We start from the raw sequence: 25883 nt of genomic DNA, 5'->3' as shown, positions 1-25883 counted from the left end.
TAGAAATATGGATTGTGTCTTAAGTGTTTTTCTAGAGCAATGGGGACACCATCATGCAATTTCCATCAGCTTCTGAAATCAAGATGTAAGCATTGCAAGAAGTTCTTCGCTCAGTGCCCACTGCAGAAGCATTATGCTTATTTTGATACTGTACATCCCAAACTCCTGCAGCCACTGCTGCTTGGACTCAAAATCCTGGTATACCTGCAGCTTCCCTAGCACCATAGCCCTGGTGGTACAGATCATGGCAAAGGTTTTATGGTCATAATCCTAAATAGTACTGCTGCTATTGCTCACCTCAGTGGATGATGGTGGTTCCCACATTTTTGACAGTAGTAGAATTCAGAGGAGATTGTCCTTCTCTTAAGATTTCTATCTGGTATCAAAGAAAGAAAGAAAGCAAAAATTAATAAAGGAAAAAATGGTAAGACACCTAAATATTAGAGTCACAGTACTTAGTGAGAATCCCAGTCACGGACTCATAGTGATTCTGCATTCACCTTCTCCAAACTGAAAGTTGCCACTGTCTACTCAAGCCAAAGTCTTCAAGAAAGCTGAAGCTTTTACTCCACACAGTGGCCAACATCCCATGGAGTTGGGTGTTAAAATATTAGATGGTTTCCAATTTGTTGTCCATTCTGTGTCATGCTAATGGTCCTCCTCTTAATGGTCTTTCTAGGAAACAACTTCATTGTTGTGTTGTTATAATTATCTCAGATACAATGAATGAAACTAAAACTGATGCTTTTAATAACTGATTGCAAGACTATGTTAGCTATTGATCTTAAATCGCCTATAGAATAAAATCTGAAGGAGATGATCACATCTTGAAAAATTCTAAACATTAGAGAAAACAGATCTCTCTGTAAAAGGGAGCAGAGAAAATAAATTACGGGAATTCAGGGGTAAGAAATAAAAATGATGAAGATATGGGTCACACCACATGTAGACATTCACATCCCTGTTCATTAAATATACCGTGTCAGAGTACGCAGATGGGAAACCAGTAAGGAGTCCTGTAAGTCAGTAATCACCTGAAAGCGCTTGTAATTACTGTTTTGTGGAAGAGGGAAACAAAGACTGGATGGGATTCGGTGGGATTGATAATATTTCATATCAGTACTTAAAGAAGTCGAATCAAGTGTGCAATTCCATTATTTTAACCAGCAGGAAAATACATGGGAAAAAACAAAACAAAACAAAACAAAACAAAACAAAACTGTTTTCTCACATAATGGGAGCTGTAGATGCGGCTCCGGGGAGGGAAAAAAAAAAAAAAAATCTACGGCTGCAGTTAGGAATTATTTTACTGCAATTGCATGAAACTTTTTTGTTTGTACGAAAACCGAAAAGTACGTGTTTTCAGGGTTTGCTAGTTCCTGGGGAAAACAATACCGTGCAACGGCGTAAGGCAGCCCCCCCGGCGGCCGGTGAGAGGCCGGGAGAGTCCCCCCCGGCGGGGGCAGGGGGGAGCAGCCCCGCTGTCTCCCCGGCGCACGCCGCGGTTCCCGGCTGCGTGGGCCGCGTTTACCCCCGCGCCCCGCGGCGTGGCGCCGGCGGGCTCTAGGACCGCGCGGGAGGCGCGGCGGAGGCGGGCGGGTTGAAGGGCTCCCACCTGCCCGCGGCCGGCCGCGCTCCCCGGCGCCGCGGGGCGGGCGATGTTCGGGGCCGGCAGGCGCAGCATCCCGCGGCCCGTCACCAGGAACCTGGAGGACCTGGACTCGGTGCAGAGCGTCCTGCTGCACAGGTCAGTGGCGGGGACGGGGAGGCGGCTTCGCGGCGGCGGGGTGGCGGCTGGACTTCGCTGCCCAGGCTGGGGAGCCCGCTCCCCCCCGGGCTGAGAAGCGCCGCTGCCCCTCCGGGTGGGAGGAGGGCGCCGCAGCCGCCCCCGAGGACCCGCCGCCGGCAGCGCCCCGGGCGGGGGACGGGGGGACAGGGGACAGGCAGCGAGGCCCGCGGGGCAGCGGCGAGCCCCTGCCCGCCGGAGGGGCACCCCGCGGCAGCCTTTTGTCGTGGAGGCAGGAAGGGAGAAGGGCCGTGTCCCTGCCGCCGTGTCCCTGCCGCCGTGTCCCTGCCGCCGTGTCCCTGCCGCCGTGTCCCTGCCGCCGTGTCCCTGCCGCCGTGTCCCCGCCGCCGTGTCCCTGCCTGCCCTCACCTTTCGCGGTAGCCGGCGGGGCGGGGGCAGGGGGCGGCGGGAGCTGGGGCAGCCCCGGCGCTCGGGGAAAAGGCGCCGGCTCGCCCCGGGGCCTCGCTCCGTCTTTGGAAGGGACCTGCAGGTGAGGGGAGCTCCCCGAGGCAGTTTTGAAGGGTGCCCTGCAGCCTGTGCAGGACTGCACGGGAGCCCCGGGGCCCCGGCTGGCTTCCTTACGCGTGTAAGGAAGACGGGCTGACAGAGGGAAACTCTGTTACATCAATTCCATAAGCGTTGTGGACTCCGCTTTAAGGAGAGTTAAAAAAAATGTATCTTAACTCGTACACAGATCCAAGGTGGGCACTCTGTAAGTGGATGTGCAGGAGGCACGCTGCATGAGAAGAAGCTGCTTTTTCTCCTGCCTTTGTCATCCCTAACGTGCAATTCTCCACAGCATCCCCCACAAAGAAATCTTGACAATAAGATCTTGCCCAATAGGCCAGTGCAGGATTTGCAAAGCCACCCTCAATGCCATTTTCTTTGCGCTGGCCAATTGCCGCTTAAACTTTACAACAAAAATACCATCCCATTCAGCAGTATCCAAGAGAAGCTCATCTCTACTTGTTCGGTAAAGTGCCCATTTCCTAATGTGCTTTCTCGGCTACATCAATTTATTTCCTACTGCAAAGAAAAAGTGCACTTTCTCTCAGTCCCAATTCCAAACAGCTCTTGCTATGGAAACGAACAACGAATTATTAACTCAGCTTCTTTCAGTCTTGAAACATCAAACTGACTAGTCGCATAAATCCATTCCTGTGAACACTGAGGATGAAAACACCAAGTGGGCAAGGAGGGCATGCTGGAGTAAGCATGCAGTGAATGTGCCCATATGCTACCAGGGGATCCTCTGGTATCCAAAACCCTGTACATGCATTTTTCAGTGACTTAACAGAAAATGTTCCATTTCAAAGTTGGATTAAAAACATGCTGTCCAATGGTATTGCTCATATTAATACCCTTTTGATATAATAAGGTACTATTCATACTTAAAACATTTGCATGTTGACTGCAAATAATGGTTTTGTCTCATGCTTGACAAGCCTGCTATGCATAGCAGGTGATCCTAAGAAAAGCCTGTAAATTTAAAGTGAAGTAAAAACAGTAGGGAAAATCATATTTGAAATTACAGCTGCTTTTCATGGGAGAGGGAACTCAATTCTGTAAGACTATTTTCCTAAAGAATTAAATGGGGTGAACTAGTCTTCCCAAATTCTTCATTCCTGTCTTCTATTGTTTTTATGTTCTTCTTCTGAAATACTTTTTGTGATCTGATTGCATAGAGGGAGGTTGGTACAAAAAGCTTAAAAAGTCAGAAAGAACAGTTTGTTTTATTTATTGAGCACTGAAGTGTTTTCTCACAAAATTTCTGTTTCTTTGATCACAAAGGTAGCTTTCATTCTCCATTTAGTCTGTTCAAATGTAAATATCCCAATTAAAATAACAGTGCAATATCACTGTTCAATTCATGCCACTTTGCTATGGATGATCTCTCTGCAGTAATGTCAGAAAAGCTGATTTTGTAAGCACAGTCTTACTTATGTAGCTTTATGTAAACCCTGTAATCACAAAATCTTATTTATTAAGGAATGCCTGTGAAGTGTGCCTTTTGTCTCTTAAGAAAGACATTTGGCAGGGTAGCAAAAAATTGTATCGTTGGCATTAATCTTTAAAAAAGAGGAACTTATTTCTCTCTCATTTTTGCTGATACTGTGCACTGGAGGAATAAAAAATCAATAGGAATCAATAGCTGAAAAGTCTGGAACGTCACTCTTTAGCAATCCAGATATTCTGTTAGTTTTTCTTCAGATGTTTGAGTAAAGCAGGTGTTAGCAGCAAGAAACAGAACTGTTAAACAGAGATGAAAACATTTTCCTCTTAATCTGCTTCTAATGTATCATGTTCGATCTGTAATATATCACGTTATATCTGTCCAGTTGTTGATAGAGCCTTCCCGGAAATATTATCTGATTTGAAAACAAGCAGAAAGGGAAAAAAAAATAGACAATAAGAAGTCACTTAAGCCTTCTTATTTCTTTATCAGTAATGAAGAGCTGTAATTTGAAGTATGAAAGAGGAAGGGGGGAAGCAAAGGGACACCTAAAATGCTGTTAATACCCATAGTGTAAGAAAGACAGATTCAACTATAGTTCAGGTATATCCAGTGAGCTTTGTCTTGCAGTATTACTATGGCCTGTTTATACTGCCTGCGCTGTACAAGAGTCAGAAAGCTGGCAGATCCAGTCCTTAGAGAATTCTCCGACTTTGGAGCACTGCTCAAATGGTGCAGAGACAGCACACCAACCTGTGCTCTTTTTCACCCATGCTGGCATTTAGCAGGTGGCAGTATCCTGAAGAAGGGGAGATATCTGAAAATTCAGGGATCTGATACTGTTCCTGGGTAGCGCATTAGCACCTCACAGGCATAAACTGGGTATTCCTAAGTGTTAGGTAGCCTTCGCTCATAGCAGAGGGAGTGCTAGTTTGCCCCAGTATACCAGAGCCATAACACTGTCCCAGTTCTCAGCCCTGTGTTGAGAAGAGCTCAACCACATGCATGATGCAGGCCCAACATTGCTGAATGTGAATCAGTGAAATCGATTTGGCATATTATCAGTGAATCATGGGTCCTGATAAAATTGCTAAGGTCAGGTCTGACTATACAAAACCAAACAGGACAAGTTAGAGTAGATATAAACACTAATCCTAAATTTCCCTGGGCTCTTCCATCTAGCTGCTAGGAAAGACTGTAACTCCAGCCTCATTTCTTTATCATCAGGTTGAAAAAATCAGCTATCAGTATATAACAGAGAAACAATGTTAGTAGTTTAAATTGGGCAGTGTTTGGAGTAGGGGTTCCTAAGTATCCATACAACTACCAAAAAGTAAGAGTTATGCCCTAGTTATTTTCCTCCTTTATTAGAAAGGAGCAGTATATCTCTTTGGTGTGTCCTATACACTGTCCTCGTTTAACTACAGTCTACTCCTGAATATAAATGTGGATCAAGGTAGACTGTTGTTTTTAAAGCACGATAGCTTTTGAAGCAGGTTAAGCCAAAAAAGTAACAAGGAAACTCTTGTTCTGAAATGAATTTCCACACATGGATTTAGTTCCTTGCAGGAACAGCTAATCAGAACAACCTTAAGGCAAAAGAGAGTGCTTTTTAATTATCCATTTTAAAATGCTCATTAACCACTTGTCCAGTAAGGGTGAGCAGTAGTATTGATGCCAATGATGCCCTGTGGCAAATTTTTACCATCTGCTTGTTAATAAGAGCAACCTAGCATAGAAAGCAGTAAGTTCCTTAGTGAGAAGCATCAGCCCAACTACTTGGACTAAGTGTAAAGGATCTGCCAGAAGGCAAATTATTTCAAGTCTTTTCCTAATATTTATGCACAAGAAATAAGAGGCTTTCCTCTCAAGAGGGATTGTGTGGGAAAATCTGTGTCTTCACTAAAATAAAATCCTGCTGTGTGAGATATATCTTGCAATCTTTAATTATTCCCACAGCAGCAAAAATTCCATATTCGTTTCAGAAAAATAGTTAGGTGACTCCCAACTACCTCTCTCAGTGGATCAAAATCTTCCATCATCCTTTTCTTCATGATAGGGGTTATCCTATAAAATATCAAGTAGTGTAAGACTGACGCCTCCTTTTTAGAGAGTCTCTATTTCTCACTTATTGAGAAAACAACTGGAAACAATTAACCAACTCTTGAACTCAGTGAAATTTAACATAACTAACACAGGACCATCTGGCACAGACTATCACTTCTCTACAGAAACACTTCAGTGTGCTGTTCAATGTATTGAAAGTGCGTGTAAATATAAGCTGAATTAGGGAGGGTGGGACGGTCTAGATCACCTATCTCTATTAAAATTTTAATTCCTGCAGTATTTCTCTCAGAAAATCATAACTCATTAGGTTCTTTCGGAAATGCCAGTTATGCAGACTATTTTGTTTTCACAAAGTAAATTGTTTGGGAAGTGGGGTACTTTTAAAATATTTTTTCTACCCGTTCTTCTGGAAGAGATAGTAAGAATGAAAGTTAGTTCATATCTTGCATTCTGACAATTGGAAACAACCAAGGATCTGATTTTTATTTTTAAAAAAAAATAATTGTCTACCATGCATGGATTATATACTTTGTATGAAGTGGTTGTTGCCAGCTCAGATAGGAAAAAAACCCTTAAATTATCTACCATATCCTGTCCTAAACTGAATTAAACCATATTAGAAGAAACTTTCTTTAGGTAAGGAATTTTTCTGATTCCTCCTTTGGACAGGTTTGTAGTCTTAAAATTCACACAACAGTGATTTATCTGTAAAATTAGGTCTTGTACAGGCACTTCAGAATGGCCACAAAATTTAATATAGGTATCTTTAACTACTCCAGTTGAAGCCTTAATTACATGGAAACAAGCCCAAAACATTCCTGTCTGTTAATTCACTTGAAATCACACTTATTAATGAACACTTCCCTAAAACGGTTTCAAGCACAGGAATTTCATACCAGAATTCTGTGACTCCTACATAGTGCTCCAGCACTATAAAACCTCACTGCTGAAGCTGTGCAAATATCCCACTGAGCAGAAATTAAATCCAACGTATTAAAAATGTTCCAACAATTATTCTCCATCTCTTTCCTTATTCACTATGTGTGTCCTGATGGGTTTACTGACATGGCTACACAGCAAGCTGTCTGCAGGGTTGCCATGGGTCTTGTTTTTCATGGATGTGAATAATTTAAGTCCTGAAAACTGAGTAGGTTTGGGGGTTTTTCTCTTTTGACTGTGCATGATTTTGCATTTGTAGACTGCATTGACTGCTTTAAGGTGCCAAATGATCTAGCGTGTTTGGGTCTGTCTCACATCCTTGCCTCTCCTTCCTAACCTAACTGCTCTCCCGACCAACCTAAAGAGAAATTATCTGAGTTTCTCAGGACTCCTTAAGTGATTGTAACGGAGCATAACATAAAACACGGAAGTATTCCACAGCTAGCCACCTGACTTGATGAACATTACTATTTACCTCATGTTTCTTTCTCCAAATCAGCTTTTGATTATAAGCAGTGCTTTGAGGCTCACCCCAGGACCACGAGTTTCATTAATAGTCTCTTTTACGGGACCGTTGCTGAGACCTTGATATCAGACTACTAAATAAATAGTCTGTTCTCCATTATGTACTTCGTATTGACCCACTGAAAGACTTTCAAGGGACTAGCAAGACCCAGCTGTGTGTTCTGAGGAAGTAACCGAAGAGGTTGGGCACTTGGAAGTGTTTGTTATTCTTGCCAGCCAAAGGAGGCGGGCGAGCTGCCCTTTCCGCCAGATGCGGCACTAAAGCCGCACTTTACCTGCTCCCGCGGCGGGCAGCCGCGCCTGCCGCTTGCCGCAGCCTGGTGCCCTCAGGCCCGGAGCCGGCCGTTAGCTGGCCCCGCGCGCGGCGGTGCGGGGCAGGCCGTCGCCATGGCGCCGGGCCGGGCCCGCCAATGCGGGGGGAGGGCAGGGCCGGGGGGGGGTCACGTGCCCGCCTCGCCGCGCTGGGTGTCATGGCGTCCGGGGGGGACAGCGGGAGCGGGGCTCCTGAGGGGATGGAGCCGGTGAGGGGAGAAGGCATCGAGCTCGCGGGGACCGGCGGCAGCGAGAGCGGCTCCTGCGGCACCTCGCTGTCCGGCAGCTCCGGGTAAGGGCGGGGCGCGGCGGGGCGGGGCGGGGCGCCCCTGAGGTGGGGCCCGGGGGACGCGGGCCGGGGCTCTCCCCGGGCGGGCGGGGCGCGGGTGAAGGCGGCCTGTCGCTGGCGGCGCCCCGGCGGGAAGGCGGCGGACAGCAGCGCGAGTGGAGTCAGCGGGCGGGCCCTGGTGCCCCGGCCGGCCGCTGCCCCACGGCGGGCGGAGGGGAGGGAGGGCGCCTGGCTGTAAGTGTTTTAGCGCAGGAGGTGCAGTCTTCCCAGTTTAGTGGCCTGTCTTTTGGGAAATGGCAGGTGAGAAGACAACTCTAGCACCAATACATGTTTTAAAGTCATATATGCAACCACTGGGGTTTTCATTTATTAGGGTGTTTTTTTTTTAATTCCTATAAAAATTTACTCTCTGCTTGTTCCCTGCATTAAAGCAACTCTGCTTGACAATTCCAATGTGTATTTCAAGGTTTAATCAATGGCATTTTATTTGGCATGTTATTTTAATTGTGTAATGAAGTGAAAAAGATTTAAGTGGGAAAAGTTTGAAGGGTGTTTAAGTATACTTTGTTTTGTAATTGTGCCATGCCTCTGGCTCAGTGAGAGACAAAGCTGTTGGATGTACACCTATTTTATTTTGTTTCTCTATTTATAAGCCACAACCCAACTGTAACACACTCCTGCCCAAAGCCATGCTTTTTTTTTTGCTTTTTTTTTTTTATTTTTCGTGTGTTTGGATTTTTTCTTTTCCAATTCTTTCATCTGAAATGCCTGTTTACTAGAGTACTGTGTTCGGGGAATAAAGCCGTGTTCCACAGTTTTCAACACAGAAGACAATGTATAATGCTGTTGGATAAATTGAAATGCATCTTTTCTATCACTGCATCAGCAGAATTGTGAAGCTTTAATTTTGCATCCAAATAGTTTCTTCTGTTGGACCAATGACACTCCAGCCCTCTGAGTATAGAAACAAGAGATTAAGATGTGACTTGTAATGAAAAGGGAGGCAGAAACAGGACAGTTTTGCAGAGCAACAGGTACAAAGACAGATCTGTTAGCTATTTTAAGATAATGGCATTTGTTCCTCTATAGATTATCTGTATGTGGTTTTATGATTAGCCATATTTGATTAAATTAAAGAAAGAAAAACACCGGGAATGATTTTTCAAACTAAGAGTTACTGACTTCCAGAATAAACTTCTGACAGCTGAAACTGTTCCGGTTGCTACTACAGCTAATGTGACGAAACCATGATACACCGAGGGACATTCGTGCAAAGGTAGAAATAAGGGTGGTAGGTGCTGCTTGGTCAGAGCCCTGTGATTTTCTACAAGGCCTATTTTCAGACAGAGCTGTGAAGTGAATGCTTATATATGCCATTGTGAAAGTAGTGTGCTGGAGGTTTTTTTGTAGTTTTGTCTACTTTAACAGTTTAACACTAGCTGTTACTCTGAGTAATTGTGATGGATCAGAACCCCCCAGGCAGCCATAGCTATTAAGAGGATGGCAGCTTTGCATATTCCAAATTGATGCCTCAGTCTGAAGCTGTACTTTGTTGTTGCATAGGCAAAGATTGGTAAAACTAAAGATGATGACCTCGATTTCTGCAAAGTATCATATGGGTGGAATTTAATCATGCAGTGGAGTAACATAGTTAACACTTGATTTGCTGTTTTCTTTAATTTCTTTAAAAGAAGGCTCATAGATGTTAACTGTTTATTGTTTGTGAGTTTCCTTGGGTGGGAACAGTCTTCTCTTGCTTCAGAATCGGAACTTGGATCCTTCATTTCTACTATATGTTTCTTCCATACATGGATGATTTCAATTTGCACAGTTTTTCAGATCTTTATCCCAAAGAAGAAATATCTGTGTGGGATCAGTGAAACTGCTCTTCCAGTGAGACTGCGGGTCTTCCAGATTTTTAGATCACTTGACAGAAGCTTCCAGAGCTATATAGAAGCTCAGGTTTTTATGTAAGTACTTGCTTTGGCACAAAGGAAGAGAGATGGAAATGAGATTTTTTTTTTTTTTTTTTTTTCCTAGCTTGGTTGAAATAAATTGTGAAACTACATCATTAGGGAAAAAATCTGTCATCCTAGGTGCTGATTTCTTGTTTCAGACTGTGCTTTTATAGATGTCTGTATGCAGAAAGTGATAGTTCCTTTATAGTACACTCATGAAAATGCCTTCAAGGAGAGCAATTCATGCCCTTGTGACACTTCTTCAGTCTTCTGTCTTCATCAGATTATTTTCATAGAGTGACTTTGCCATATGTGTGATCCTTGACGAACCTTCTCTCTGGAGTGCTGTTTGAGTGGACCCAGTGTAAACATCACACCCCTCCCCCCTTTTTTTTTTATCTTGGTCCATATAGTAGGTTCTAATAAAAATAGACAACGAAGCGGGAGAACGTGAGTGTATGAACTGACATCCAAGTTGAAATTTTGACATCTACCCCAAAGAAGAAAAAGCTTTTCCAAAGAGCACAGTCCTTTGTAAAGAGAGAATAAAAAGGCTATCATATATCATGGGAGTTTCTGCTAACCCAAATATTATTTCTTTGTAAATTTCTAATGTTTACTTTATCAATTTGTCTTTTTTTTTTTTTTTTTTGCCAGTTTTGTTTACGTGTACCAGAATGCATGAGCATTGAAAAACAAACCAATGAAAAACTCTATTGTGTTATTTTTTACCTGCCATCTTTTGAGAGGTGGTGGATCAGATAACTGGCCCTAACAGCCTTTAGGTGTTTTTTTTATTCTGATCTTTTTTGAGTAAGATACTAAAGATGTTGAGTAAGACTTTTTAGAAGATGCAAACTATAATTTAACCGTGACCATCAGTAATAGCCAAATTATCACAGGTAGTGCCTCTCCTAAAACTACCAACTTGGGCAAAATAATTAATAAGTGCAGAGAAAGTGCATGATGTTTCTTCCTGTCTGTAACATCTGTAGACTTCTGTAAATCACTGGGCTTCCAGGAAGAGAGTAAGGCCGGTGTTTTCTATATTCTTAGTCTAGCCAGATCCTCCCTTTGAGCCCTCAAAGGTGCAGTGATGCAGTGTCTTTGTAATATGTTCTCTGTTAACCTAAGCTCTGAAGATGTATCATTTATCAGTGTATTCAAATTAATGCTATATTTGAATTATATAATACTAGTTTTAAATGAAATTTTCATCCTCTACTCAGTAAAATTAGCTAGTTCTAGTATAAAATGTATTAATATATGTTAACTTTAAACAATTAATGATATTAATTATGATGTAAGTTTCTATTCTGGTTTTTCCTGATTTGATTTTTATCAGTGTGGTCTCAGATTCATAGAAAGGGAAACCTGTTTGTCATCTAGTCAGAAAGAATGAACTGTTCGTGTCTGTTCCTGAAAATACTCCATACAGAACATCATAGATGTTCCTCACTTCACCTGCTAATGCTGATTTTTTTTTTTTATTATTTCTCTGTGTGATCAAAAAGTTCTCTTAATATTTAGCTTAAATACTTTGATAAATTAAACCACTAAGCATCCCTACTCTGACCATTATTGATCCTCATCCTTCTGTAGCAATACTTTGTGGTTCATCTTGGGGTGAGGGAGTGGACGGTTTGGCCTATTGCATCTCAGCTATCATTTCTTGTTAGTTTTATTTTCTCAGCCAAAAGAGAATGGTTTCCTTCAGTCTCTTTCCCTTTAAAACATGCTTGAAGCTAATTGCTGTTTGTGTCTGTGCTCTGGGCTTGTTCCAGTTCTTAGATCTTTCTTAAAATGTACTATCCAAAACTGGACATGGTTGACACATCGCCATTGCCAAATTAGGACAAAAAATTTTTTGTGCTGTGCAGATGGTGCTCCTGTCACTACATCCTATAGTTGCCTTGCCTTTTCTTTGCAACAGCTTGTTGGTAGTGACTTAGTGATCCACTCCAGCTGCTAGAACTTTTTCTATAGCTGTGCTGCCTCTTGACTTTTCAGTTTTGTATTTTTGCACGTGAACTTGAGTATGCTATTTTGGACTTGTCTTTAAAAAGTGTTACCTAGATTTTGTCTTTGTTGTTTTGGTTACATGGAGGTGATTTTAAAATGTTAATTTATCTTTCAAAAGGGCTTTCAGTACAATCCATCTTATAAATCTGCAAGGGAAAAAATAATGGGAGAGAACAAATAGGATGGCATTTTTTCTCTAAGAGAAAGCCCCATCATGCCTGTGAATGTAATTACTAATTAAAACTTGTGTGTGAAAGGAATGGTTTGGGGTTGGGTTTTTTGTTTGTTTTCAGAAAAGAGAATATTGCTTTTTGCAATGGCTGTTTTCCTGTAAGGCATTTGGAGAAACTGTTTTAACATCTGGGAGGGATGTCTGTCCTTCTCATATCCATCATTTGTCCAAGAACAGCTCTCACCCTCATGGCAAACTTAAAGCAGTTGAGCTTGCAATATTCAGGAGGCAACATTTTTTTTTTCCCTCACACTCTCCCTATCCACTCCCTACTTGAAGTAATCAGATGTCACTTGCATAGCAGTCTTCCTCATGAGAGCTGTCACTGATCATTCTTCTTTCTTTCCCAGTGATCTTGAGCCTGAATGGTTGGATGGTGTGCAGAAAAATGGGGAATTATTTTATTTAGAATTGAGTGAAAGTGAAGAGGAAGTTCTGCTTCAGAACAGCTGTCCAGAAATGCCAGCAGTGAATCATGTCAGGTTTCGTGAAAATGAAGCTGAAGTTATTCAAGAGGGATCACGAAAGGAAAGAAAGTATGAACTGAAGAAATGGACCAAACTATTAAAAAAGAAGAATCTTTTACCAAAGCATTCTGGTAAAAAAGGTGGTGGAAGCTGTAGTGTGCACTCAACTGCTCCTACTTCCATACTGAAACACCAATCCACTCAGAAAATGGATGTCACTGTTCAAAAGAAGTACAAAGACGTATATGTTTATGTAAATCCCAGAAAACTGTACAGTGCTGGAGAAGATGAGCAGCACAGGCTGCTGGAGGCCTTAGTAGGGATTGTCCATCAGTCTTCATGGAGCAGCAGAAGAGCAGAAAAGCAAGGCAGGAAGGATAAAGTCATCAGAGGAATTGGTGAAGAGAAGCTTGTAGTACATGGCTTGGTGCCAGGTAGTTCAGCAATGAAAACGGGTCAAATCTTGATTGGTAAGTAATCCAGTGAATGGTTAACTTCTGCATTCTTGATTTAAAATGATGATTTTTAAATATTGTTTTTCTTGAGGTGGCTGACTTCAATATTCCTGAGACATAAGCAATTACTTACAGCAATTTTGTCAGTTCTTGAGGGATTATTTTAAATAAATGTCTTTGCATCTGATGTTTTGTCCCATTTTACTATATTAGTGGTTTTAAGAACATGTGACATATACTAGAAGCTGTTAATACAATAAGGAGATGAATATTCTTTAAACATACAGTGAGTGAGCAGCTTGAACTTGGAGCAACAAATACCCCACCACCTTTAATTTAATGCAGAATTTGCTCAGTAGGTAAGTGGGACTTAGGAAAAGCTATAGTCTGGCAAATACTGTATTTGGTTTTAATTCTTTTCCACACCATTCCCCCTTAGACAAAAAGCTTTACTGTGTATGTTTTAAATGGATTTTGTACCATAAAAATGAGGAAAAAGTACTGAGTAAGACACATTCATGTTACAAACTTTCTGCACAGCCTCGTTTGGATAGTCTTCCGTTTAGCAAGTATAACAGCTGCTTCTTCAGCAGTTGTGATCAGAAGGCCTCCAAATAGTAGGGCTGCTGTTTCAGGAGGCAGTGAGCCAGTGTAGCAGCTCTCCTTTGTGTTGGTTTGGCTCTTGTCAGACACTTTCATGAGCTGATGCAACTAAATAACCTGGCATAAAACTAACCCAGAAGAAAAATTGCCTGTCTAGTTTTTGCTGGTGTAGTAAGTTAAACTTGGGTCACAGAAGGTCTGACAAGTACCCGAGTGTGAATAATGGAGGGAAATAAACTTCTGTGGCTGGTAGGGAAGGAGCAGGAATACTCCCACTTCCAGCATCAAGAGGCCATTAAAAGGACTCGGTGCTCACAAGACCCCAACCTCAGAGACAGTAAATGTGACAGAGCTAGCCTACATCTGTAAAGGGTGGAAGGTTGCTTAATTACCCTTGAAGTTGTTTCCTTGTAGGGAGAGAGCAAAGATGTGATGTTGGTTATAAGATCATGAAAATCTTAATACTGTAGGAGCACAAATCCCACAAAGTCAGCATGAGTGGTCTTGAAATTCCACTGTTGTGTGTGTAAAAAGGCAAATCGTGCTTTGACGAGCTGATTCTTCTAGCACGTGTTTTTGGTAGGGATGCTAAAGAATACTCCAGAGGGCAAATTGGATAACTTTCAAGTTTTACCAGAAAGAACTGATTAGTCAAGAAGTGGAGGATGCAGACTGAGGGGGAGGAGGGAGGGAGTTTCATCTTGATCTGCTTAGTAGTATTTAATCTAATTAGTATAAGAGTGGGTATTTATAACCTGTAAGTTAATTTTGGGACACAAATTTGTATGTAACTACATGTTTGTAAGAGCAGGTGTGAAGTCAGAACAGCATAGGCAAATAGCAGATCCAGGAGATAAAGCTAACTTTCTAAATGGAGATGGTACTTTGTGTGTGGCACTTAATGCTTCCCGGAGCTAGTGAGGACAAAAACTGTGGGGTTTTTGTTTTGTTTTAAATAGAAGAACATTTAAATTAATCTAAAGACTCTAGCAGTTTAATATGTCCTAGGCTATCATCAACCAATATTGCCTTGCTTTTGCACATTGGAAACAAATACTTTTAAGCATACTGTAGCTATTCAGCTCTTAAGTGGGAAAATGAACCATATTCTGTGCCAACAGTATAAAATGTATAATTTTCATATAAAAATACTTTCAAATTATATATCTGTAGTGAACACTGAGTACTCTGGAATTTTTATGTGGTGTCTAGAAATAGGGATGCTTTGCATAAATTAGATGCTCGGGTTTCAGTGCTCTCTGCATAAAGAATATACAGTAAAAAATTTTTTGTTCTGGTCAAAAAGCTGTCTGGTTTGCTACTTCTGCATTGCACATCAGAGGATGGAACAGCTATGGTATACACCCAAAGCCTGATTTGGAAGCAACTGTACTTCAGTAGATAGCCTCCTCAGATCCTTACAGGGTCTGATGTTGAAAGGAAAGTTCAAGAAAAATACAGTAGAACTTCGCCTTCTTGTTGTTGTTGAAAGTAAGTTTTAGGAATCCTATTGTGAACTGTGGAAACAGTAAGTAAATAATATTTCTGTGGTCAGTCTAAAATGGAAGTATTTGCATAAAAGTTACAGCTTCTTGAGCAATCACAGATGAGGAGTACCTGATCAGTATACATGATGCCTGCTGGCTGGTTTGGTTATAACTTTGTCCATCTTCACTGACATGCATATGCATAGATATTAACCTGTTAATGTTTTGCTTTTTAATATTTTAATAGGTTCCAATGGTACAGACCATTTTTTAGTAGTTTTTTTGTGAAGCAAATACTGAGTATATTTTCCTCTTAAAATACATGCTTTAAAATGACATACTGTGGTCTTTACGATGACCAGTTTGCAACATGTGTTGCAGGCAAACTCAGGGAGTTGTTACTGAATTTATTTTTTTGCCAGTTAACATAAAACTTCAAATCACTGTTTCAGGTACTCAGAAGATCAAAACAAAAGAAGACCCCAAACATATAGAAAAATCCCTCTTTCCCAGCCTTCTCCAGGCGCAGCTTCAATCAAACGCCTCTCCTTGCCCCCCTCCCAGTCTCAGCCACCCTTGTTTTCACTGCATGTTAACACTGTACATCCCAGCCCCTTTGATGAGGTAACGGGTGGCACAAGAGGGTGGGATTGTGTGTGTGATCTTTTCCCTCTGCTGCTCCTTACTTGTTACTTGTTTTCCTCTGCTGCAGCATTTCTTCAGGGCACTGCCCTTCAGGGATGGGTCCCCTCGGTGGGCTACACTTTCCCTACTGACTGCTGCTCTTTCTTAAATACGTTTGGGCAGAGGTGCTGTGGCTCCCCTGGCAAGGCAGTGTTTTGGTACATGGTGAGTTGCTTACACCAGCTTCAAAACTGGTTATGAGTGGCACAAGGCAGCTCATGACCTCCTGCCATGCAGGTCGGTCGCTCCTGCAGCACCCCACTACCAAAATCCTGCCAGTTATGGCCAACAGAGTGTTCTGACTCTCCTGTCTTATTTAAAATTTGAGTTCTCTAGAGTATTCTTCCCAGGACGTGGGTTTGTAATATGTTAAGTAATAACCAAGTTACTCGTTACTTTGTATTTTCATTGGCAACTTATTTGTCAGTGATAAGTATGGGTAGCCGCTTAGACAGTTTCCAAGGTTGAATTGTAAGGGAAACTAAACTCCCTTTGTTTTTTTTTACTCTGAATAAACCATTACAAAGTGGTTATTGCTTTAACATTTTTTAGTATAAATACCTTTTTCCCCCCGTAAATAATCACTTTCCTCAGGTGGCTTCCTCAGTTTATTCAGAAATGTGTATCCCTTACAGCTTTGAACACTTAAAACATCTGTTTATTATTTGTGCACTACACTTTAACTTTTTTTTTTAAGACTGCATATGGAAGTCGTAAGTCTTGTTGCTGTACTTTATTAACCAAGTAGAATACAGGCACTGACCATATGAAAGTAAATACAACAGTTTTGCAAACTAAAAAAACCCCTGCTGCTTTGTAACTCTGTAAAAAGATGCCATTTGCTCCATGTGTTGTTTATCAGTTCATTTATCTTTTTATATTTAGCAGTTCAGCATTCATTTTAAATTTTCAAAACAAAAAAGCCCTTATTGATTTTTAAATTCCTGCCGTCACGTTCATTTTGGTTAAGATGAAACACAGTTGCCTTTATCTCATGATTTTTAAAAGTGTCTTTTGTATTTCTGCCAAAACTTATTTGTTGTTTGAGATCATTATTAACAATATGCAAAGCTTGATCTGTTGTGTAAAACTTTCTAGCCTCATCGTTGAGCGTATCTTCAAAGATAATAAGCTTCACTAAATATTCCATTTTAGATTCAGACAAATAAGTATTGTAATAGGAAATGCCATTAGCATTTTTTGTTTTCTCCCCTCTTCAAATTGAAACCTTTCCAATTCACAGCAGGGGATACTTCTTATAAATGTTGATGATCATCATCTTTATTATAGTACAAATGGAAGAGTAATTCCAATGACACTCAAAATACCGGAAAGCTCTTTTCACTAGCAGAGCATGCTATTGTTACCCTCTTTGAAATTATCTTCTGTTCTTACTGCTCTCATCATCAAATATCTGAACATTTTGCATGAATTCTGTCACCTGATCAGTAGGTACAATTGTCAAAAAGGAGTGAAAACTACCCAGAGACAGGGATTAATCTTGGATGATAGTAAAGATGGGCTCTAGTAATCCAGTTTCAAACAAGTATGCAAAAAATGCAGGCTGTTGTTGCAAGCTTCAGTTGAAAGGTCCAGATCCCAACCCCATTTACTGACTAATTATTTTCCATGGGTTTCTAATCCAATAATTCTCTTGATGTTATGTAGGAGGATTGTTTTCCCTGAATAAAGAAATGCTTAAGTAGTAATCTTTGCTCATTTTAATTTTAATAGTAAAAACACAGATATTGCCTTTGGAGTTCTGAAGTTTCCATAAACAAGACAATTGTTGCTAGAAAGCCAAGTAATGTGTTAGATTTCTATAGCATACACAGTGATTTAATAGGGTAGTCCACTTATAAAAACTAAGCAATTTGCAGTCAACTTCCAACAGTCAAAGTAAACGCTATCTTTGTCATTTGCAGACCATGGAACTAAGAGTCCTGTCAGAAGAATGTCCTTGAAAGGACCAAAATATTGTGAGAATTTGAGATTTTCATGAGGAATTACCATATATGGTATACTTGTTGAAAAGGCTCTCCAAAGTAGAGATGTTGGGCACGCAACATAGAAGTACAGAGCTTGCGTAAGCTTTGCTATGTTCTCACTGTAGAGTTTAAGATGTCATTTATGTTCTTTTAATCTCCTCTTGAAGAGTAACAGCGTTGGTTTGGGTAAAAGCAGCCTGCTAACATATAAAGCAAGTAATTGATCTGGCTTTCTTCAGTAGAATGTGTTCCATACTTTGCCTTTTTTGGAAAGGAGTATGTGAACATTTATAAGTAGTTCCACCAAGTCATTACCAAGAACAGAGGAAAATAAGTATCAGGATTTCATGAAAAAGTATCCCCAGTCCTCTCCCATGTGAACAACATGGTTTTGATTTTAATTCAGCCAAAAATGACCATGTCCCATCACAGTATGGAAGTGGCATTCATTTATCAATCGGTGTCCCTGGGCTTAATGCAGAGATCTACTTTTAGAAATAGTGCTTGCAGATTTATCTCTAGGGAATGGATATTTAACAAAAACGTTGTGTGCTTCATGTGGCAAAGTGATAGGCAGTTCTGAAATAAACATTTTAGGGATGCCAACAGTCCCAAAGACTTAAAAAAGCAAGAATAATTTCATCAGCCATGTGCAGACTAGGTGTTTGAGATCAGCATACGCTGTTCTTAGCTACTACTGTTTGGATGTGAGAAGACTTTCCTAATGACAAGATGGAAAGACAACAAAGAAAATAGGAAAGAATTCCTGCCTCTCTCTCTGTTCCATCACTAGTAAAATTCAGTTCTGCTTGGAATTGTGTGGAGAACATGTATGGACATCTTACAGTTTCTTTGTGTACAGATAATATTTTATAGTAAGTGATGAAACTCAAAAGCTTGATTATTCATTATTACGGGATTTTAAGAAAAGCTTACTTTATTCAGGTTTGAAAACAACATTTCCTGCAAATATCAGCTTCTTGACTATGTAATTATATATATCTGCTTCAGTAAAAAGAAAAAAAGTTCACTTTGATCTCTGTACTTAAGAAAAGTCAGTTGGAAGAGGTTTTTCACCCACTTTATAGAGCACCAGAATGATTGAAAAATGTATTTGCAGTACTATCTGTACAACATTTTTCTCTCTATTAGTGAAATTCTTTCTACATCTCCAATTCAGCAACGTTTTAGTCTGGGAAAATTTGACTTAATGCTGCAAACCTTGAAGTTAGATCAACTTAAACAACTGTAAACACCACTTATCCTTTTATTTCATTTAACCTAAATTGATTAAGCATTAAGTAAGTGAAATTAGATTAAACTTTATACATTTGCAGTTCTTTTGACTGGACATAATGTCTGAAGACCCAAGTCACTCTCACTTTCTATAAGGTTTTCACATTGCTAAAGGACGGGAAACAATTATCAAAGAAAGTGTAGAAGTGAAACTCTAAAAAGGAACACTTGCATCTATAAACTCTTCTGTTGGCACGAATTATCACAGTGAGTAAATCTTGTGGTCATGTTTGGCTTTAAGATATTCTGTGTTCATGATTTTACATACTTCCTGTTGTGCCAGTGATGTCTTTCATTCTGTTACTTCATAGTCTCTATTCTTTGAATGCTGTTGTGTTTGGCAAAAAGAAAAGAAGGAAAAAACACAAACACCCCACTGCCACCCCTCCCAACCCCCAACTCCGGAAAGTCCATACTGATAAATGTAGATTTTCTCAGTTGTACGTCAAGTTGCACTTCTTTAATAGTGATACAGCATTTTCTGGCAAAATGAAGGCAGCCTGACAGGACTGCTTTGGCTGTGTCTTCTGGAAAGCTCTTCCATTTATGGTACATGATTACATTTTTTACAAATTGAACAGAATAAATATTTACTGCTGCCATGAAAGTTTTACATACGTACATTATGTGTCGAATAAATAAAACACTTTGAGTATATAACATGTAAATACTGATGGATCTTCTCCTTTTCAAAGTGTCTTTGTATATTCCACACTGGGAGATGTGGTTCAAAAATATTCCCTTAAATGCTAAGGTGCATATGTCTTCACTAATGTGTACAGCTGGTTTGAATGGCTTTGTGGATTAGATGACTTGACTGTTGTCTTTACAACAGAATTCATAAGGTCTCTAGTAAAACAAACAGAACACAAACAACTTTTGTTTAAACAGCACTCCATATGAGCAATTTATGCTTTCTCTTGTATTCATGAATGATGATCCTTAATACAGTGTTCTTCAACAAGTACATGGTAATTCTGTTTATAATTTCTTATTATATTAGAGTAGCCTGAGTGCTCTGCTTTTGATTACTAATTTTCAAGTCCTGGGGCTCTGGCGTGGACTCACTGAGTTGCTTTTAACGCTGTATTAACTTTCCTGTTTTCAAGTTACTGTGTTGAAGATTCAATAGGCTAAAACTTCACTGTGCTGTGCATCAAGAAACACAGGGAGAGAGCTACTCTTATTTGAAATACAAAAAGCTGTTTAATTAATTCCAGGGAATTATAGCGGTTTTGTATGTATAATAAAACTTAACTTTTTCTTGGTTTTGCTGTAAGTAAGAGTAGGAATTAATTTTCCTTTAATGTAAAATAACAGTGAGCAGTTGGTTGTTGCCTGGTATATTAAAGAGGACTATTGGGGGGGGCATTCAGTATTTTCTTACTGGTGGTTAGTTAAGAAGAATGTTCTTTCTCTCATTAGCCTTAATTGTGTTTCATGTTGATTTTGAGCAATCAGCATAGCACCTGGAAAGAATTCTAGTTGTATTTGATGGTATTTAACAACAAGGCAGAAGACAGAAATGATAAACTGTCAGAGTTCTAAACTTTCAGATTCTGTTGTCTTTATTAGATTTTCAGGAAATGGAGAGACCTTAGAGATACAGATTCTGCTTTTCCTTAGTATACACTTCACTGTTAGTTTGAGCTGAGCAAATCTTCTCCTTAGAAAACTTGAAATATGTACTGAATCTCCCAGTTGTCAGTGCTTTATTTCTACAGGTGAGCACATTTTCATTGCCAAGTCTAGGCTTAAAATACAGTTAGACTAACATGCACATTTGTTACAAATCCATATCCTTTTTCTAATCTCTTTACACTGCCTGAAAGCGTGATGAGCACTGCTGCTCCTACCTGGCTGAGGATTTCTCTGGTGCAGGTGGAGGTGAATACTTCTGTAAGGCTGCCTCTAGCTTTTCACATCTCCTGGTGCAGGAGTAAAGGACAGGTGTCATGAATGGACATGAAAGGACAGGTGAACAGAGGTGGTTTTGGAAGGAAAAAAAAGCAATTCTTGTGCATAATTTGATTAGTGAAGTTGTTGGGTTTTCTCATCAAGTAACAAAAGTGATATAAGCCTGGATGGAGGGGAGAGGCTTTGACAGTTATTTTTGTAAAATCATACAAGAGGGGCAGTTAGGCCTTAAGACTGTGGAAAAAATAGACTAATGTTTCTAAACATAGTAAATATTGCATGTAGAAACCATCTACTTAAATGTAACAAAAAGACACTTATGCTTGTTCGAATATCATACTAATTTTCAAAACAAAACACTGTTTGGCGTTATATTATGGTGTAGTACCATCTAACTTATGCTTTTGTCTGTTTTATCTCCAGGAGATGCTCTAGTTGCTGTAAATGATGTTGATGTGAATTCTGAAAACATAGAAAGGGTTTTGTCTTGCATTCCAGATCCTATGCAGGTACAGTAGTTGAACATTTATTCCAAATGTCCTCTGTAAAAATTAATATTCTTTCTAGCCTTTTTGCCTTAGGAAACAGAACGTAGGCGATCTTTTTCTTAGAACTTCCTCATCTACTTTTTGAACACATTGGTTGACTTCAGTCGAACTTAAGAGTAGAAATTTCAGAGTTTAATTCTGATAGGCTTTGTGAAAATAGGTAAGTGCAAGTAAGCAACTCAAGCCAATGTCCCATTAAGGGACATTAGGCACAGTCCAGCTCTTACATACTCTGTTTGTCATCAGCCAGAGTCAGAAAGCACGTGCAACATTGTGCAAGAGGTAGCAGCATACTTGTAGGTGCAGACTAACTGGAACACTGTATCTTTTTGCCCAGTGTGCGAATCAAGGTATTCTGTGCTTGCAGAATTCTGAGTGTTCATGTTTCTCTATGAGAACCAGTACATACATGTGTGAAAAATCAAGTTTTATTACTTTTCTTGCTCAGGAAATAACTTCATTATTATATTATCACTTGCATCAAAATTAATTACTTCCTGTTGAATACATGGAATTGACGCCTTTGTGACCTGCACAAACTTTTAACCAGTGACATTTGTAATTATGGGCAAAGATAGCAAGTATGGTTGCTTTGAGAGTTGTTATTTGGAACACTCTGATCTCAGAAAATGAATGACAAGGTATGTAATGTTGTGATGCCTTGCTCCTGGTGGGTAATAGTGCTGGAGTTGTGCAATCTGGCAATAGCATGTATGAAGCAAGATATTGATGTCTAGCTTATAAATATGTCAATTGCAGAATATTAGTGGCTTTTTTGTCAATTACCAATCTTTAAATGGTAATAATTGCTATGGAAATACTTAAATTAATTATCTTTTCATCAGTATGAGAGACTCACAAACCACCAGAGATTAAAAAGAAGCCTGAATTAACAAGTAGTGGCATTAAAGATACTTAAGAGTATTTAAATGGACAAATTGATAGCGCTTTCATATTTAAATAGAAAAATAAATTCTTGAGTCTTTAAGAGCCTTTAGATTAAACGCTTTGAAGATCTTTCAGAACTGAACAGTAATGAAGATTGATAGAAGTAATTAATAAAAATTAATACAAAGAAACCTTCAAAAAACTGATGAATAATGTTTCTTCCCCCCAAAACTTATTGCATATATCTCTATTCTAGCTGAATAATATTTTTGGAGCTATAATGAAGAATTAAATAACTAATAAAGAATTAGATAGCTATTTCAGAATTAAAATGGGAGAGTGTTAATTACCTAGGATGTTAGTAGCATAAAATAAAGTACTTTGAGTTGTTCTGCTTAAATCCACTTCCTGGTGGACAGGAAGACAAGGTAAAAGTTGCAACTTATAGATATGAGATGGAGCAGGTTAAAATTACAATGTCTCTTACAGTATGTCTGTAACCTCTTGGTAGTTTTTCTTCAGGTAGAATATACAAGGTGATAATAATAGAAATGTTTCGCTGTCCAGAGATAAAAAGAAGTGGAAGTTTTAGGTTTTGTTAAACATGCTTCTGTTTGCAACTTAAGTAGTATAAGTGCCTGTAGAATTGCCTCTGCAATTGCAGTAAGATTGAGTACTAGTATGTCAGTTTAGGAAGCTTTCCAAGATATTCGACAGTATGAAGCTTGCCTAAGCTACCAGAGTTGTGGTCAGGTATTGGCAGAGTTCCATGGTAGAAAACCCTTGTCTTGCCTGTCTTTGACCAAATATGGAGTTGCTGTAACTGTTATTAAATACAGAATAATTTAAAAAGCACAGATTATATAGTTTATATAATTGTATCCTTGCTAGATTAGGGTATAGGTATTACTTGTTGCTAAAATGCAATGGAACCCTTTATATAGTAGTTGCTTTTAATGCAACATTAATGTTTACATTGTCAGTAAATCTGTCAAGTAGACAACGATTACTTGAAATGTATAACCGTTTGTCATGTTGGCTTTCCAAAACCTTTTATTAAAGTGCAATTACTCCTTTTTTTGCTGTGCAGTTTGAGTCAAGACAGAAGAGTGATTGCTGAAGTAGAGCAGTGGAGAATTTAAATACAGAGTTCTGGGGGTTTTCGCAGTGTGTTCATGCTGCTGAAGAAACAGAGGCTTGTTGTTTCTGAGACTTAGTAATAAAGACAACTGTTACACAAGCAAAGTTGTTAATGTATTGTCATTCATCATACGTTGCAAAATATATACGAATATGCAGTTTAAAGCTGTTTTACCATGTAAGTTATTTACGTAAGTGAAATCACTGCTCTTCTGGATTCAGTGTTAAAAATTACTGGAAGTTATTTCAGATACTAACTGCCTAGATGCTCAGTTGCAGTGTGTGGCATAACATCTGTCATATTTCCAGAACTTTGTTTTCATTACCTCAGTTTAGGCAAAATAGCTTCTAGGTATGTGAAGGCTAGTTTAGTGTATTTATTGAGCAAAAGAAGTCCAAATGCTACATCAGTCTTTTTTTTTTTTTTTTTTTTTTTTCTTAATGGCAGAACTGTTTCTGTCTGGGTGCTTGCATGTCACCTAATAAGTTGAAAGTCCCGATTCTGATTAAAGCATTGGATATCTCACTTAGAAGTTCTGTAGCAGTCACTGAATATGACAGGCCAAAGCATACCCTCAGTCAGTGCTTGAGATCGTATGATAAACTTGTATTCTGCAGTCTATACAATTTTTTACATTTCTGTAATCAAAATAGCTGCTGTTTCCTAGCACCACAAGGCAGAATAGGAAGGGGAAGATACACGAAAAGAATATACTTTTCCTTACCCTGAAGTTGCAGAACCATTTTACCCAAAACTTTCTAAAAATATTCAGCCTCAGGCAGACATTCAGAATCAGAAATTTCAGCCTCAAATTTTGAGTTACAGTTGTGCAAACCATAAGCACATGGAGAACAGAGACAACAGGAAATGGCAGACAATCTTAAAAGAGAGGCAATGCCACGAACTCTGTCTATAATAAAATCCATATTCTAAGACATACAGCTTTCTTGCAGATAAACAAAAAGCTTGCATTTCTGGGTCAGATCAACAATATAACAGCTACATTTTCTGTTTCTTACACTGACAAATGTTTAAGTAAAGAGAATTAAGAAACAAATTCAATACAGAGTGACCTTCCCACCATACTTTTCCAGCTTCCAGCAGTCAGTAGTTAGAGACTTTGTTGGATCACTTACAGGTTTGTACATTCTTCTTTTTTGATCTCGTTCTTAAAATTCCTTTGACCTCCATAGCATCCTGTAGCTGTAATTTACATAACTGATTTCTGTTCTGTTCATTTTTGTTGTTTTTCAAACTGCCATCTAATTAAGTGCATTTCATATGCCCAGGTTCCCGTGTTATGAGGAGTAGTTCACTGTCCATGTCTTACTGTTCATATAATTTCATGACTTTGGAGAGCTCTGACACATTCCACTTTTGTCACATCTTTCCTAAGCAGAAAAATCCCCATCTGTGTACCTCATAGTTTGCTCTTACTGTCACCTTCATCAGTGCCTTCTTGCAGTTTGATTTAATTCTTTTTGAGAACTGTTCTAAGTATTGAGAATGTGCGCATGCTATATATTTATAGAGTGGAATAGTAGTATTTTCTGTGCTTTTGCCATTCTTCATTTCCTTTCCAGTTTTCTGCTGTGTATTAAACTGATTTTCTTTAGAAGAAATGGAATCAAAGTTGCAAAAGTTTTCATGGTGTTTACAAAAGGATACTTCAGTAGTGACATATTTAACCAGATCCTCTGCACTGCTCAGGACAAATCAAAAATAGTTATTTAGGGTATGTAGAAATGTCTCTTGGTCATTTTCTATTGCATCATTTTCCAGCCTAGATGATCTTCTTCATGGTAATTTTTTTTTTAAGTCAGAAAATAGATGAGAAATTGGACAAAAGTAAAGAAGAACAGAAAATGTAATGTTAGGTACAATCAAGAAGATTTGGAAAGGAACTTGCAGTCAAATTGTGGAGAGAGATCTTTCTCAAAATACAGTGACTTCACATCTGAGCGGTGCGGTATTGCCCACAGTGATGTGGGAGACAGTGTGGGTGCCTACAGGAGAAGGGAGAGTTAAAGTTCTCTTTGGCCTTATTTGTTTTGAGCTCTTGCTTGGAGGGACATATGGTTGTGTCTCCAAGACAAGACAGACTGGGTTTGTTTTTTTTTTTTTTTTTCAACTGAGAGACTAAAAGATAGACTGCAGCAAGAATTACATCTGTGCGTCATTAGTGTAGAGACTGTAGCCTAAGTGTCATGAATAAGTGTCCACAGACAAGATCTAGTAGAAGTTAAGAGAAATAGCTATTGAGCCTTGAGGAAATCTGCAAGAAGTTAAACAGGGTATGAGGAAAATCCTCCAAAATAAATGCAG

At 39.5% G+C, this 25883-nt stretch overlaps 1 protein-coding gene across 2 annotated transcripts in view; it reads left to right on the top strand.

Moving 5' to 3' along the window:
* Positions 1-1637: 1637 nt before the first annotated feature.
* INTU (inturned planar cell polarity protein) overlaps positions 1638-25883 on the top strand; it is a 52894-nt gene continuing 28648 nt past the window's right edge. Inside the window, exons 1-3 of one of the 2 annotated variants that reach the window (XM_042797151.1) lie at positions 1638-1747; positions 12435-13021; positions 21405-21490. In XM_042797151.1, the coding sequence (XP_042653085.1) occupies positions 1659-1747; positions 12435-13021; positions 21405-21490 (762 nt within the window). In that variant the 5' untranslated portion in view covers positions 1638-1658. Of the gene's footprint in view, positions 1748-7741; positions 7876-12434; positions 13022-21404; positions 21491-25883 lie in introns of those variants that run through there. The other variant, XM_042797150.1, reaches the window with a different exon arrangement.

The sequence above is a fragment of the Tyto alba genome, unplaced genomic scaffold (genome assembly GCF_018691265.1).
Source record: "Tyto alba isolate M040663 unplaced genomic scaffold, T.alba_DEE_v4.0 Super-Scaffold_23, whole genome shotgun sequence".
NCBI lineage: Eukaryota > Metazoa > Chordata > Aves > Strigiformes > Tytonidae > Tyto > Tyto alba.
The sequence above is the reverse complement of the archived record's forward strand: the minus strand, read 5'-3'. Positions and strand labels throughout refer to the sequence as shown.